Source organism: Triticum aestivum, chromosome 2A (assembly GCF_018294505.1).
Source record: "Triticum aestivum cultivar Chinese Spring chromosome 2A, IWGSC CS RefSeq v2.1, whole genome shotgun sequence".
In the NCBI taxonomy this organism is placed as follows: Eukaryota; Viridiplantae; Streptophyta; class Magnoliopsida; order Poales; family Poaceae; genus Triticum; species Triticum aestivum.
Genome location: NC_057797.1, coordinates 213,931,659 through 213,945,752, shown reverse-complemented (window position 1 = coordinate 213,945,752; position 14,094 = coordinate 213,931,659). Strand labels below are relative to the sequence as shown.

Here is a 14,094-nt window from a genome sequence, read left to right as displayed (position 1 = left end):
AATGAAGTTGCTTCATTTCAGAATCACCAAGATGAACTGATCGGAATTACCGAAACAAGTCTTGCCTTAGCCATTGCACTTCGGTCCCACCGAGTTGGCATAATCAGTCTCACTAAAAATCCTAATGGTCAAGTATTTTGCACTAGTCGGTCTCACCAAGATTATCATATCGGTGCTACCGAGTTGGGTCAAAAGCTTGTAATGGTTGGATTTTTGGTGCTGCCTATTTATACCCCTCCACCACCACTTACTCTTCAAGAGAGCCATCAGAACGAAACACAACTTCCACCGTTCATTTTCTGAGAGAGAACCACCCACTCATGTGTTGAGACCAAGAGATTCCGTTCCTACCATTTGAACCTTGATTTCTAGCCTCTTCAAGTTGCTTTTCCACTCCAATCCTTCTCCTACCAAAGCCAAATCTGTGTGAGAGAAATTGAGTAATGAGGAGACTCATTTGAAGCACAAGAGCAAGGAGTCCATCACCAACACAACATCTATTACCTTTTGGAAAGTGGTGTCTCGTAGATTGGTTAGATGTCACTTGGGAGCCTCCAAGATCATGTGGAGTTGAACCAAGGAGTTTGTAAGGGCAAGGAGGTCGCCTACTTCGTGAAGATCTACCCGAGTGAGGCTAGTCCTTCGTGGACGGAAGCCATGATGGAATGGACAAGGTTGCTTCTTCGTGGACCCTTCGTGGGTGGAGCATTCCGTGGACTCGCGCAACCGTTATCCTCTGTGGATTGAAGTCTCCATCAAAGGGGACGTACGATAGCACCGCCTATCGGAACCACGCCAAAATCCTCCGTGTCTCCATTGCGTTTGCTCTTTCCAAACTCCATCCCCTTTACATCCTTGCACTTGCATGCTTTACCTTTTCCGCTGCTCATACTCTTACTATGCTTGTGTAGAATGCCTTGTGTACCTCTTAACATGTGTTAAACTCAACCTTAACTTGAAGAATACTAAAAACTACAACTTTTACTTGTTAAGGGTCTAATCACCCCCCTCCCTCTAGACCCCTCTTCCCGATCTTTCAGAAAAACATAAGATTTTTCCGAAGATGTTTTTTAAGGGCTTTTCACAAGATATTAGAGTGGATGAACATTTTTCTACGAAATCTAGTGCAAATGAAACTCAAAGAAAAATGCCTATGACTTACAATCCTAAGAACCAGACAATCTCAATAGGAAAAAAACTATGTATTGGAATTCTCCAAAATTTCGTTGAAAATCCTTCGAATAGAGTCCCTCAAATTCTGGGGTACAAAGGGGATAGGTTAGCTGCTCAAAAGATGATATCAGGTGCCTTACAAACAAAACGACCCAAAAACCAAAGATGTTCACACCAGTACAAATTTCACATTAACTCTCACAAACTTCTAAAGCCCCATTCTGTCAGAGCATGGTTAATAGTATAGCCAGCTGCTGGCTATAAGCCAGTGTCATGTCATATATAGTCCATTTATAGCCAACATGTACAATAGTAGATGAAAAAAGCATACTATTTTTTTGTTATGTGACCCACTTTTCATTCTCATAAAGTGCCTAGGAGCGCGTGCTAGAGCTGGCTCTTCACGAAGAGCCCGCTTACCTTTTCTCTCCTCTTCTCTTTCCTCCAACTAAGCACAAATATACTAGTTTATTTCTTATAACCCGCTGATTCAACTTTATTGTACTTGCTCTCAATCTCTTCCGTGTTGTCCAACGGTACAAGACATAGCACGGCTCCAATATATCTAGTGCACTTTCGGAATATCTCTAGTGTCCAATATATCTCCAAACAGGAAGGCAGGCAAAAGATTCAGAAAGTTCAGGCTAAGCTCTTCAGTCTTCACACACAGCCAAAGTACACACCAAACAGTTCGGTGCTGCTTATCCTTTCCCTTGCATATATCTCTGCCATTCTCCACCTCTCGCTCCCAGACCTGCTCGCGCTCCAACAAGCCGCAAAGCGCCATGGCCTCCATCCCGTGCACCATCCAGCTCGCGACCAAGGCGGCGTCCTCGTCTTCCGGGTGGAGGTCGCCGCGGGCGGTGGGGGGAGTGCTGAGGACCCCGCAGCTGGGCGGCGGCGCAGCGTGGCTGCGGCCGTCGCTGTTGAGCAAGGTGGCGCCGGCGAGGGAGAGCGGCAGAGTGAGGTTCTTCAAGTTCGGGAACAAGGACGCTGAGGGCGCCGGCATCTACGGCAGCCAGGCGAGGGACGACTTCGACCGCGACGACGTCGAGCAGGTGAGAGCCCGTTCCCTGAGCTGCCTCTGAATCTCCATTGCTGCCTGCATGCGCTCGGCATCTGACAAGAATGGGCGGCAGTACTTCAACTACATGGGGATGCTGGCGGTGGAGGGCACCTACGACAAGATGGAGGCGCTGCTGAACCAGAGCATCCACCCGGTGGACATCCTGCTGATTCTGGCCGCCTCCGAGGGCGACTTGCCCAAGATCGAGGAGCTGCTCAAGGCCGGCGCCAAGTACGACGTCAAGGATGCCGACGGGAGGACGGCGCTGGACCGGGCTAGCGGCGAGGTCAGGGAGTTCATCACCGGCTTCGCCGTGGCCAAGAAGGCATGATCACTCATGCTTGGAGATTCCGGTTTGGGGTGTGTAGATTCTCCTCCGTTTTGCTGCGGTCGGTAGAGTGAGCTTAGCCGGGAGATTCACGAGCTGCTCGGGTCGGCACGGTGCAACGACTGACCTTGCTTTGCGAAGGACCTGATCTCCATGGAAAGTTTGAGTAGTTGCTGAACCTGACGAGCAGGTTTCGTTGCGTCATCCTTGAACTGAGGCAACTGATATATAATGTTATTCGGAAGAAGAAGAACCTTGCTTCAGCTTGCTAGTGTTATGCAACTATGTAACCGGCTTTAATTTGTAGGTGCATATATTTACTTACTTCAACCTCTCTTTTTTGTAAATGAAATCTCAGAAATGGAAGAGTGTCAAATGTGCCCTCACATAAAAGTGAAGCATATCAAGAAATCATTCATGTATATTTGACCCGGCATTTAGTGGCTTACACTAACCTGCGCCGGTCAACAGTTCTTCCTGACCAGCATCTACACCAAAACGCCTACAACTGGATCTAGTTTCTACAAGCACCTCGAATCTGCTAAACCAAAAACACAAGATTAAAGAATAAAGAAATAAAAGGAAAATGAAATCCAGACAGTATTTTTCTGCCACGTTTGCTGAGAACGAAGAAATCACAAAAACTAAAACCCGAAATTCAACAATAACACCGCAGGCATTTGAATCTCAACAGAAACACTACCACAGTACAAAGCCTTCAACATTTATTTCATTTGCTTTCCTATTAGTCTCCATCAGTACATGCTCTATGTACTACAGTTTTACAACTGCGGAAGATTTCACCTACCTCCGCCTGCACAGTGAACACGAGTATAAACTCTATAACCCCTTCCTCGTAAAAAGAATTCTATAACCCCATTACGAATCCACACGATCCTTATTTTTTTCTAGTATTATCAATTTCGTATTTTGTATGGGTTGTGAATATCACTAACTACGAAACATTCGGTAGATGGCAGCTGTACTTCAACCTAGGATGTGCGCGGAGTGCTTGTTGAAGAGCAGTGTCCACTGTGACTCCCTCACGGAACAACTTGTCATATAAGAGGCAGATAAACTGAGCCAAGTACTCCTCTTCATCAATATCTTTGTTGCCTTCACCGTTTTTCTCAGCATCGCTGTCTTCCCAGTCACTTATAGGGCTAACAGGTTCAGGCTCCGACTCATCAGCTTCATCATCCCCAATGACAAACTTCCCATTCTCGAGGCTTCCACTTACATCCATCCCATGGTATGCGATTGCCTGGGAATCTGGAGGCTCGACAGATGACGAGATGACTGCTTTGGCACCAGAATCCACGAATGCCTTGACGAGGCCATGAGCAAGACCATACTTGCCACTGCACACAATAATCCTCTCCCTCCATGCTCCAACCTGAGCCAAAAATATGAGTTTAAGGTATAACAAATCAAGAGCGCCGTGAACTCTGGATATGCATAGTAGAAAACATGGCAAACAGAAAAAAGACGCTACGATGTGGCAGCTATTGAAAGAGTACATCTGTCCCGCAACACATATTTCTGGGTGTACCCAGGTTATGCTACCAGGGTGGCAGAGGAAAGCAGGTCAAAATAGATTTTCTTGATACTCCCTCCATTCCACAATATAGTGCCTATAGATTTTTGTGAAAGACAAACTTTGCCAACTTTGACCAAGTGTATAGAGAAAACTGTCTACATCTACAATACCAAACATGTACATTCTGAAAATATAACTCACAATGTATCCAATGATGTGCATTTGGTATTCTAGATGTACCTACTTTTCTCTATAAACATAACTCACGATGTATATTTTATCTATATATAGTATCTAACACCCCTACTTTAGGTGACGTTTGACGCGTACTGTGATACTGGGTTATTTCCGCTCTAGGTCCACCCATATATGGCTGGTGTGAATATACCCATTCCCCTGTACTGTCTTATACGTGAACGGTGCCTCTTTGTCACAACATGGCCAACCACCAATGTTTCGCTACAATTTGGTTCATGACAAATCTTTCGAGTCAGCTGTACATTTACCATGTCAACTTTTGATAACGGTTCCATGAAAAAATATGCATGTTTGACCCCGTATTCCTAGTTGATTTGAGGAATCAACTAGCAATAATGTATACAGATTTTAGTTGAAGATGCTCTTGCATTTCATAATTAACTACATTCCACTGTAAGCATTTTGTACAACAGTTCCTATATATGGACATATGAAGGCTAGTTCAAAGGAAGTGCAATCTACCCATAATGGCTTACCATCCAGCGAACATCTTCAGGTGACATGTGACAAGCAGGCACTGTCCTCCTGAACATATAGGCACCAATTTCTTGGTTATCTTCCATCACCTGCGACAAGGAAACTTAGCATACCCAATGACCTGTCTAGGAAACAAAGAAAAGGAAAAGGCAGTTCCTACTTGTGTTTGGCGTCCTATATAGCGGTGATGTATCCCACCGATTTCAAACGATGGCCATTCCGCAACTAACTCAGACAAACATGAAATCTTTGAAACAGAATATGCACCCTTTCTTTTAGATCCATGCAGCATGGTAGACAAGCTTGTTTTGACACACTGCAGAAACCTGTCTGCAAGTTCCCCTGGCTCAGCAACTACAAATACGTCATTCTGCCAGCTGCAATAGCAAGTTTTGCATCACATAACCAGAACTGCAGGTACAGAAATGCTTGTTTAACTAAACAAAAATATACAAACAATACCTCAATATCGAACCAGTTGAATCATTTTGAAGAGCCAGGTGTATCACACCAACCTGAGGCATATTTTGCAACTTGTCATACAGTGACCGAACATGTCCAGATGGCTGCCATGACTTTATTGGCGATGTTGGTGGTGATGACTTCATAGCTGGGTGACCATCCAGGCTAAGCGGCGGAACTAGGTCAATTCGACCAATCCGTTGAGTGCCTTCTGGACTATACAGAAGTGGACTAGATGGAAAACTCCCAGTAAACAAGGGAGAGGTAATTGGAGTTGGGAGTGCAGTAGTTGGCTTTCCAAATCCAGAAGTGCTATTCATTAGAGTAAGCCTAATACCATTCTGAGAACAGAATGCTTCAAGCGAACGAGTATGATTTATCTTCTTTCCAAAATCAGGATTAAATGAAGCCTCTACAAGTAGAACCACACGTCTCCATCCCAAGGTAGGATTACTTTCACTTAAACCTGAGAGATGATTATAAGATGTTTCAACCCCATATCCCATTAAATGTTACCTGAAGGTGCCAGAATGTAGATAAGACAAACCTGATTTTGATGTACTCAATCTTGAAAATGACAGGGATTTGACAATTCCAGAAGACTTCTCTTCCTCTTGATATCTTGGAACTAAAAGCTCACAAACATTCTTAAAAACCTCTAAATTTTTCTGAATATACTCTTCGGTTGCAGCCTCCAACTTAAGCCAGACAGCCGGGTCAGTCTCATCTAACTCCATACCACACCGGTCATCAACTGACAACATAACAAGATCTTTCACTCATTTGAATATCCAAGATCGTTACTTTAAAAGCGCCAAAATGACTAAAAAATACTTATGGCTATGTTGATATGGGTCGAATGTACAGCTTCCTTGAAAGTTAGATTACCTGGATTAAAGCGGAAATATTGCATCTCAGGAAGCATAGGTATCAGTGTATCCAAAGTTTCTTCCACTCTCTCCACTGAGCATGCACTTTCTATTAAAACTTGCCCAGTGTCCAAGTAGCGCCATCCACCTCTCCGGCTCTAGATGAAGACACAACAGAATTCTATGAGAACAGTGTGCCAAAGGTATATATCTCAGATCGAAGTTCACTGGAATCTACGCATAGTAAATTTACAAGCAATCAGTATTCCTCTTGGATGACTTAGGTGTTTCCTCATAGTACATTTATGCCTGGATTTGTTATTTCTGGAAGAGGGAGATCTGTGGCCACTAAATATAGAGCAGGTTAGACTGATAAATTACTTATAATGGCACTTAATGGAAAATCCTGCATTAATTGAAAATAATTAGACCTTAACCATAAAATTTACAAGCCTAGTGCTCTGTTGCGTGATATTCTAATATTTATAGAATAGGAGAAGTAATTTCCCACAGGAAAAAGGAAAGTACCAATCTCGTAAAGAACTGGTTGCACATTGGATACCTATCGCACAACATTGAATATTTTAATGATGAAGTTGTTGAAGCAGCAAATTCAAGAACTATGACGCGTATTACCTTAGTTGGAACTGAGCCACACCCTATTGAAACTAGGCAATCTATTCTCGTATCAGGCCACAAAAGTTGTGCTTCTCTTATTGCAAAGATCGTGGGATTGTTCGCTACAATCGCTCCATCTTGCCAGCGATTTACATCTGATAATTAAAAAGAAAGAGAGGAAGAAAACAGTAAACAAGATAAATGAGTACAGAGGTACATGCTCCAAGATAATAGAGGCATACTAATTCTTGCACAAATTGAAATCCAATAGCGAGTTTAGGAATGTTTACCATCAGAGAAATCATCCAGATAATATGGAGCTGCAGATGATGCTCTTATGGCTTCCCATACGTGATGCTTGCAGCTCCCCATAAAAGCTCCACGTTTAATCCCAACTGGTGCACCAGAAACAACCGTTCCAACTGCGCCAGGAGATGGACTTTCTGCCATTCCTGGTGATACCTCCAGAGTGCCCGGTGGATACTGGAATACATTATCAGATTATCATATGACACAAAACATAAAAAGAGAAGACAGAGAACGGAAGCAGGAGGACGCTGATAGCTAAAGTAATACTACTAAATAATACTTTGTATCTTTCTTTCTGATTTCACTTTTGATAACTAAATAGTCCCAGCATACAGCTGTATAAAGTACAGTTGAAATTGAAAACGATAGAGCAATAATGGAGGATAAGAAGAACCTGATAGTTCCGGAATATATATGGTTGGGCAGGCATGGCGCTGACTAAAGTTGATACAGCAAAAACCTTCGGAATGCCTTTCACAGAAGACTCTATTAGAAGGTCACCGTCATCATCAGCACACATTTCCTTTAGTAACCTCTCAAATTGATCTGCGCTGTGCTGTAATTAAAATCTCTTAGTCACCACCTCACCACACTGCAGAACATGAAACGCCACAAAGAAGTTCAATTGTTCATTTATACCTTCGACCCATGTACAACCACTCTAAAACTCTGTGATGAACTTTTGAAAAGTTGATCAAGTTTCTCCTTCCATGTAGCAGCTTCGTCCTTAGGGACAGGTTCCGCAAATACAAGTTTACCTTAAAAAACAGCAGTTTAATTGACAGCACATTATTGTTAATATAATTAAAAAAGTAATGAAACATGAAGAGCCAAAAAAACATTCACCAAGTTTTGTATATATCTCTTCACACTGATCCAAACTCATCTGCTTGATTCCAAGAGCCATCGCAAGCATGCCACCTGTTGATGTACCACATATGAGGTCAAACATTTCATGTATGCGCTTCCCAGTTCCTTGCTCTATCTGTTTTAGCATTTGGACAGTTGCAAGGCCCTTCATGCCACCACCATCCATTGAAAGAATGCGCAGACCCTTCTTTGCAACTGGTCTCCCTCTTATTGCCCGACGCAAGTTCTCGTTCTCCCCTAAAGAGATCCACAAACACATCAACACATGTTATGGTTACTGACTGATCACGAGAAAACAAGTCAATCAGAACCAACAATATGCATACCTAGAATTGCGAGAGCGCGAGCAGCTGCCTTGCTGACACGCTTCTCTTGTGAAAAAGTAGAGCGAATTAAGAGGTCACGTAAGCTCTCAGAGTGAATGAGGGTGCGACGAGTCTCCAAGCAGAAAGCCAAATTGCCAACTGCAAATAGAGATAAGCGTTGCACCTAACAAAAGGAAGCAAATAACGGTGAGCCCCCAGTGGTTATCCAAACAACATATCAACCATCAACCAGAGTCTAAATCCAGATCATCTTGCCTCAGAGTTCTTGTGTGCACAAAGTGCTTTCAGTGACTTCAGCACATCTTTTCTCAACATCTTTTGAGCAACATGATCAGAAACAAAAGTTAATGTGACCACAACTTGCAATACTGATATTAATTCTTCATCATCAAATGATTTCAGTACAGCTTCTATAGGCTTCATAATATCACACTTAATCAGCTGCATTGCTGATGAAATATCTGACGCCAGTGACGAAAGAGCAAGGCATGCTTGCTCGACCTGAAAAGGTGATTGTCAATTATTGAAATTAAAAAAATGTGGTATGCTTGAAATATACAACTATTTTCACAAAATTCATCAAATATATGGATGTTCAGTGTTGAGTAGGTACCACGTGACGGTTATCACTGCTTATCATGCTGATAAGCTGTCTGACAGCATTTTCTTCTTTGCTAATGGCAACTTGATTGGTACGATCTTCCATTATTTTGGCCAACGCAGAGGCCAGCAAAGGGTGGTGACAGGAAGAGAACCGGAAAACAAGCGAAAAGAAGGCACTAAGTTTGTGCCTGGCCGCAATGAAGTAGGAATAGTTCTCAGTCTGGAAACAAAACCCAAAGGCAAACTTGTCAAGAAAAGAGTTGCAAGTAATGAGATGACCTAGCTAGCAGAATGATAGAATTCCAAGATAGTTTATCTACCTCTATTTCCACAGTGACAGACTTAAGACTTTCAAGTGCATCAATTCTAATATTTGCAAGTGTGAGATGTCTAAGGTTATGCAGCGGCAAAATTTCTGGAAGAAACTCTAGGGGATTTCCGAACAAGCGCAATACACGCAGCTTAGGCACTGACCTGCGGGAAATCGACAATGAATTGTGAGGAAAAACAGCACAAATTAATAGAAGCTACAGAAAAATAAATAACCTCTATAAATAATATTTAATAACCTGAAATCCAATAATGGACGGACAAGCTTGTTGTGTTCTAGTGATAATTCCTCCAGCAAAACACATTGCCGCAGTTCTACTGCTTGGTAAAGGAGGGGAGAAAGCTTAGATCATTGCAAGGACAGTTGATATGCATAACCTTGAATGGCAAGAAGTCTTGAGATACAACAAAGCTGTAAACACTAATTTTAGAGTTATTAATGAATTAAAGGTGTGCTCACTAACCAGGGACAGAAACTAGCATGTTGTTGTCAGCTGTAAGCACTTTCAAGTTCTTCAAGTCACCAACTTCAGGTGGCAAAACTGACAATTTATTGTTGTCAATATATAGCTTCTCAAGAAACGAAAGGCGAGTTAGTTCAACCGGAAGCACCTGCCAAGTTTTCATATAACATTTCATGGTTAGAGTTGCCTTTGGATGCCAATCAGTCTCAAATTTCATAGCCTTGCAGCCGACAAAAAGGTAACACATAGTATTTCAAAACTGAGAAGCACGTAACAAGTCACAGTTGACAACACTAGTGAAACTGTTAATAACGCATTAAAGGCCCTAAGGGGTCGTAAGCTCAGGATTAATAAGATAATTGGCACGTTAACTATAAGATTTCACTCATTGGACAAAAAAGTCTAGAAGCTGTCCTACTGCAAATGTTAGGTTTCATTGTTCAGTACTGAATGCACAGAACAGGCATCTTCCTACAAAACGATCAGCATTAAGCATCAAACAGACAGCTAGATCAGACATGATTCCACACCACCAGTCACACAACGCATGATGCTGAATTTCACACTGGAACAGCAGGGTTTCTAGTAAAAGCTAACAGCCACATATGACCAAGAAATGTTCACACGCCATCAGCATGCTGCATGTGTCCACCACAAGGCACAGCGCCAAGCTATACACCCGTGCCCGAGGTTAAACCTGATCAGAATCTCTACAACCAAAAGCAGACCAGTGCAGACTGCAGAGCAAGCATCCAAACACAGCGCCCAGGAGCTTCTACACAAATCCCAAACCCACGATGGCACTTCCCGTATCTACATTAATCACGCGCGCATGGAAAACGACAAGGAATTCGAATGTGTGGGAGTGATGGACTGACCATGAGGCCGCAGTTGCAGAGGCTGAGCACCGTGACGGAGCGCCAGTGGTCGGCGAGCACGGGCACCCCTGCGGCGACGGCTCCATCAGCAGCCGGTGCGGGCGCGAGGTTGGATCTGATGAGGCGCGCGAGGACAACGGCGCCGTCGCCGGTGCTCTGCGTGGAGCCCAGCGCCCGCGCGACCCGCACCGAGCGCAGCGCCTCCCGTCTCCTGACGACCCGCATCTCCACCCCCACCTCGTCCCCGTCGTCGGCGGGCCTGAGATCGACGCAGACGACGTCGTGGGGCGGGGGCAGCGCGACCATGAGCTGGGACTGGAGGCGCAGCGCGACCTGGTCCTCGTCGTCGCTGGTGGACCAGTCGAGCTCGATGCGGAAGCCGAGGTCGCCGTTCATGGTGGCGACGGGCGAGGAGGAGGAGGCGGTGGGCGACGCGGCGGTGGGGGACTGCGGGGGCGGGGCCGGGGGCGAGGAGGGGTCCTGATCGGGCTCGTCGGCGAAGTCGCCGTAGTCGAGGGTGAGGTGGAAGATCTCGGAGCTGCGCTTCCAGCCCAGGCCCCAGGACGACATGGCGGGCGCCGCCGCATCAAATGGCGGGCGCTAGGGTTCTTCGAATCAGGAAGCGCGGGGGGGATTTGGGAGGAAGTGGTGTGAGAAGGAAGACGAACGCAGATCAGAGGAGCGCAGTGTGGGCGTTGCGCGTCTCGGTTCGTTTGGTTTGGCCCTGCGGAATTTTCTTTGCGTCCCTTTTCTTTCTTTCTGTTTGGGGTTTTACCTTCCAAACTCCGCTACCGATACTGTACGGGTCCACAGCACAGTGTTTCCTACCCGAAATTAACGAAACCCCCAACTCCAAACAGCTTTGTTTTTTTTTTCTGAGGGGAGGCTACCCAACTCCAAACAGGTTTTTTTTTAGGATCAACTCCAAACAGCTGGAGAGGCGAGGCCCCATCCATACATGGGCCTAGTTTCCCTCAGCTGCGCTGCCCGGCCCAATTGTCTTCACTTTGTTTTAAGCCCAGCCAGCAATCTATCTCCTCCCCATCGTGCATCTTCGTTCGTCGAACCAAAGCGGTACGGAAGGGAAGCAGGCGCCGTCTCCGTCGCCGTCGTCTCGTTCGTCCCCAAATCTTCACCGAGCTTCCGCTCCGCTCTCGCCCCGCGCAGCAACGCGGAGGAAGGTAGGGACCTTCCATTCTCTGCCTCCCTTGTTTTTATTGGTTTCTTCTGCCTCCCTGCTTGTGATCCTCGTTTTGGTACGCGTACGTGGATTTCTTCTTCATAGCGTTGCTCTCTCCCCGATCCCCATCTCGCGAATCAACCTTCTCCTTCTCCTCGTAGCAGAGGCGGCCGCTTAGGGTTCGTTGCTCGCCGCCGTCCTGACCTCATCAGACGGCGCCGATCCACGTCAGCATCCACTTGCCCCCGCTCCTCCCTCCACTTACAGGTCTGGACAGATCTGCACATGATTCCCTCTCCCCCTTTCAGAATTAGGGCCGTCCGGTAGCACCATAAGGATTCTGCTTGTTCAGTGGGTGGGTTTTTGTGTGGATCGAGAAGGATTTCTACGGTGATTTCATGTCTATGTAATGAGCCAAACCTATGAAGCGGTCAGTAAATTTGCGAATTGATTGATGGTAGATGGTGAAACTCTATTATGTGATGTGTTTATTTCAGATGCGTGTGTGTTGCACCGAATTCTAGATTGAGGTAGTACAGATGTTGAGTTTAATGCCGGTAACGAATTGAGAAAAAAATTCACAAATCCGCGTACTTAGTGAATGACTCATTTCTTGTTGGTCTAGTGGATGGAGCTTTCTGTTTTTGTATCTTTTGTCTTACTTGTGAACCTGCCAGTCCAAAGCAAGAATTTCATCTATTAAACACCAAACAAATTAGTCTAGTGGTATTTAAGACTATCCACCATTCACCATAGACAACAAATTTGTATCCACAAGTCTTTCCAAACAGGCGATCACTAATTTCACTAGCTTATTTTTGCTGTAGCTTATCTGGACAGCTGTCTTATGGCACCCTTAGTTTCGGCGTTTACTGGAAATTCGTTAAAATGCGTCATTTTATCTGTATTTCAATAAATAGAACTCAGTAGTTTCAGTTGGTATTGGTATTTAGCAGTATGGACATGAATCTGATCTTTCCAAGTTCAGTAGACAAAGAACCACTTTCTTTATGACCAAAGTGTGCTGATGCTCATGTATTGATGATATTGGTTCTTCTTTGTGCAGGAATGGACAAGTATCACAGCAACACCCGCTTTGCACCCCTTAGAGACGCTCCATTTGCTCTCCGTGGTAAGTGCTCTTGGAGGAATTTGCTATGTTATTTGTACCTCTGAATTCTGAAATAGTTTGGAGATATCAAACAAACACACCACAAGTCAAAGTGGGTGCACATATGCGCCTTTCAACTGCATCTTGTTGTGTACTTTTGTAGGATGTGTAATGGACTAACAGCTGAGGTGCAAGCTGGAAAGAATATTAGATAGAGTGGTTTGATTGGTGTGTTATAAGAGAATGCATCTATATCTCATTTTTATCTGCATATATGGGTTCGTAAGTCAGTTTGTTGTTTACTGAAGAACATCCATGTTTTTAGTTCATAAATCTTTGGCATGCAATTGCTATGTGTAAATGGTACTATACTATTATCAACATTGTTTTCATCATTCTTGCTATTCTTCTCTATAGCAATCTGCAGTTTACTTTTCTAATAAGGCTGGTCACATTTGTTGCCTTTATCTTCAGGTGCCTTTGGTACCTCCAACTCATCTTTCAACAACATGGATGGCCTTAGACACTCCTCAAGCATTGGGCAAGCAAAGAGCTACACATCTTCTCCCTTAGGAGCTCTGCGACAGAAGATGCCTCCATCTGGAAACCGATCCCTACATACAAGTCGTCCCCTGTCTGCTCCTGTTGCGAACCGCCCACTGTCTCCCCATCTTCCTCTGAAGAAACCACAGCTGAGCGCCACGTTCTCCATCTCACACCGTATATTTGGCGTTGCGCTGGGTGCTGCCATCATATCCATTCCTCTTGCTACCAGGTTTGGCGTCATGTTTGAGGTCTGAGTGAAATGCAGCCTGCGACGAGGAGGGGTAACATTGCTGTGACGGTTCCGTTGTTGCGCATAATGCAACTGTAGGTGCAGTTGTAATAACTGTCTTATCAATCCTGCAGATTTTATGAATAATGTGGGAAACTATCCTAAACATCAGTGTAATGAAAACATAATTTTGGGTCTTCTTTGGTACGAGGTCTGCAAATCCGAACCAGATCTTTTGCTTTGGTTTCAGTGTTTTCCTTGCTCTTGCAAAAGGGGCATTAGTGTTTGATAGTTTTTGTCTGTTGAACTGATATTTCAGTGTCATGTTTCCTGCTGCACATATGTTGGAAGTGTTGTATTTTCGACTCCAGGGCATGTTTGGTTGTGGGGGGAAAGTCCGGGATCCCCGCCTGATCCCTGAGTAGCTGCCACCCGTGGACAACTCTCCCTGGGCAAG

At 44.7% G+C, this 14,094-nt stretch overlaps 3 protein-coding genes across 3 annotated transcripts; 2 read left to right on the top strand and 1 right to left on the bottom strand.

The window, feature by feature from the left end:
* Window positions 1-1,836: 1,836 nt before the first annotated feature.
* Window positions 1,837-2,897, top strand: LOC123188417 (protein LHCP TRANSLOCATION DEFECT). Its single transcript, XM_044600511.1, has 2 exons — window positions 1,837-2,231; window positions 2,313-2,897. Exons 1-2 carry the CDS (start codon window positions 1,959-1,961, stop codon window positions 2,568-2,570), a joined length of 531 nt encoding a protein of 176 aa, XP_044456446.1. The 5' UTR covers window positions 1,837-1,958; the 3' UTR covers window positions 2,571-2,897.
* A 370-nt stretch (window positions 2,898-3,267) lies between these two features.
* LOC123188415 (phospholipase A I) lies at window positions 3,268-11,309 on the bottom strand. Its single transcript, XM_044600509.1, has 18 exons — window positions 10,572-11,309; window positions 9,694-9,841; window positions 9,469-9,547; window positions 9,220-9,373; window positions 8,910-9,119; window positions 8,552-8,797; window positions 8,297-8,459; window positions 7,947-8,207; window positions 7,740-7,858; window positions 7,495-7,656; window positions 7,082-7,274; window positions 6,810-6,946; window positions 6,193-6,331; window positions 5,852-6,058; window positions 5,305-5,770; window positions 5,003-5,219; window positions 4,842-4,931; window positions 3,268-3,963 (listed from the first exon to the last, which is right to left on the bottom strand). The coding sequence occupies exons 1-18, from the start codon at window positions 11,139-11,141 to the stop codon at window positions 3,523-3,525; spliced, it is 4,002 nt and encodes a 1,333-aa protein (XP_044456444.1). The 5' UTR covers window positions 11,142-11,309; the 3' UTR covers window positions 3,268-3,522.
* A 197-nt stretch (window positions 11,310-11,506) lies between these two features.
* On the top strand, window positions 11,507-13,879 carry LOC123188416 (succinate dehydrogenase subunit 3-2, mitochondrial). The gene is made up of 3 exons (XM_044600510.1): window positions 11,507-11,752; window positions 12,818-12,883; window positions 13,337-13,879. The coding sequence occupies exons 1-3, from the start codon at window positions 11,530-11,532 to the stop codon at window positions 13,660-13,662; spliced, it is 615 nt and encodes a 204-aa protein (XP_044456445.1). The 5' UTR covers window positions 11,507-11,529; the 3' UTR covers window positions 13,663-13,879.
* The last annotated feature ends 215 nt before the right edge of the window (window positions 13,880-14,094 follow it).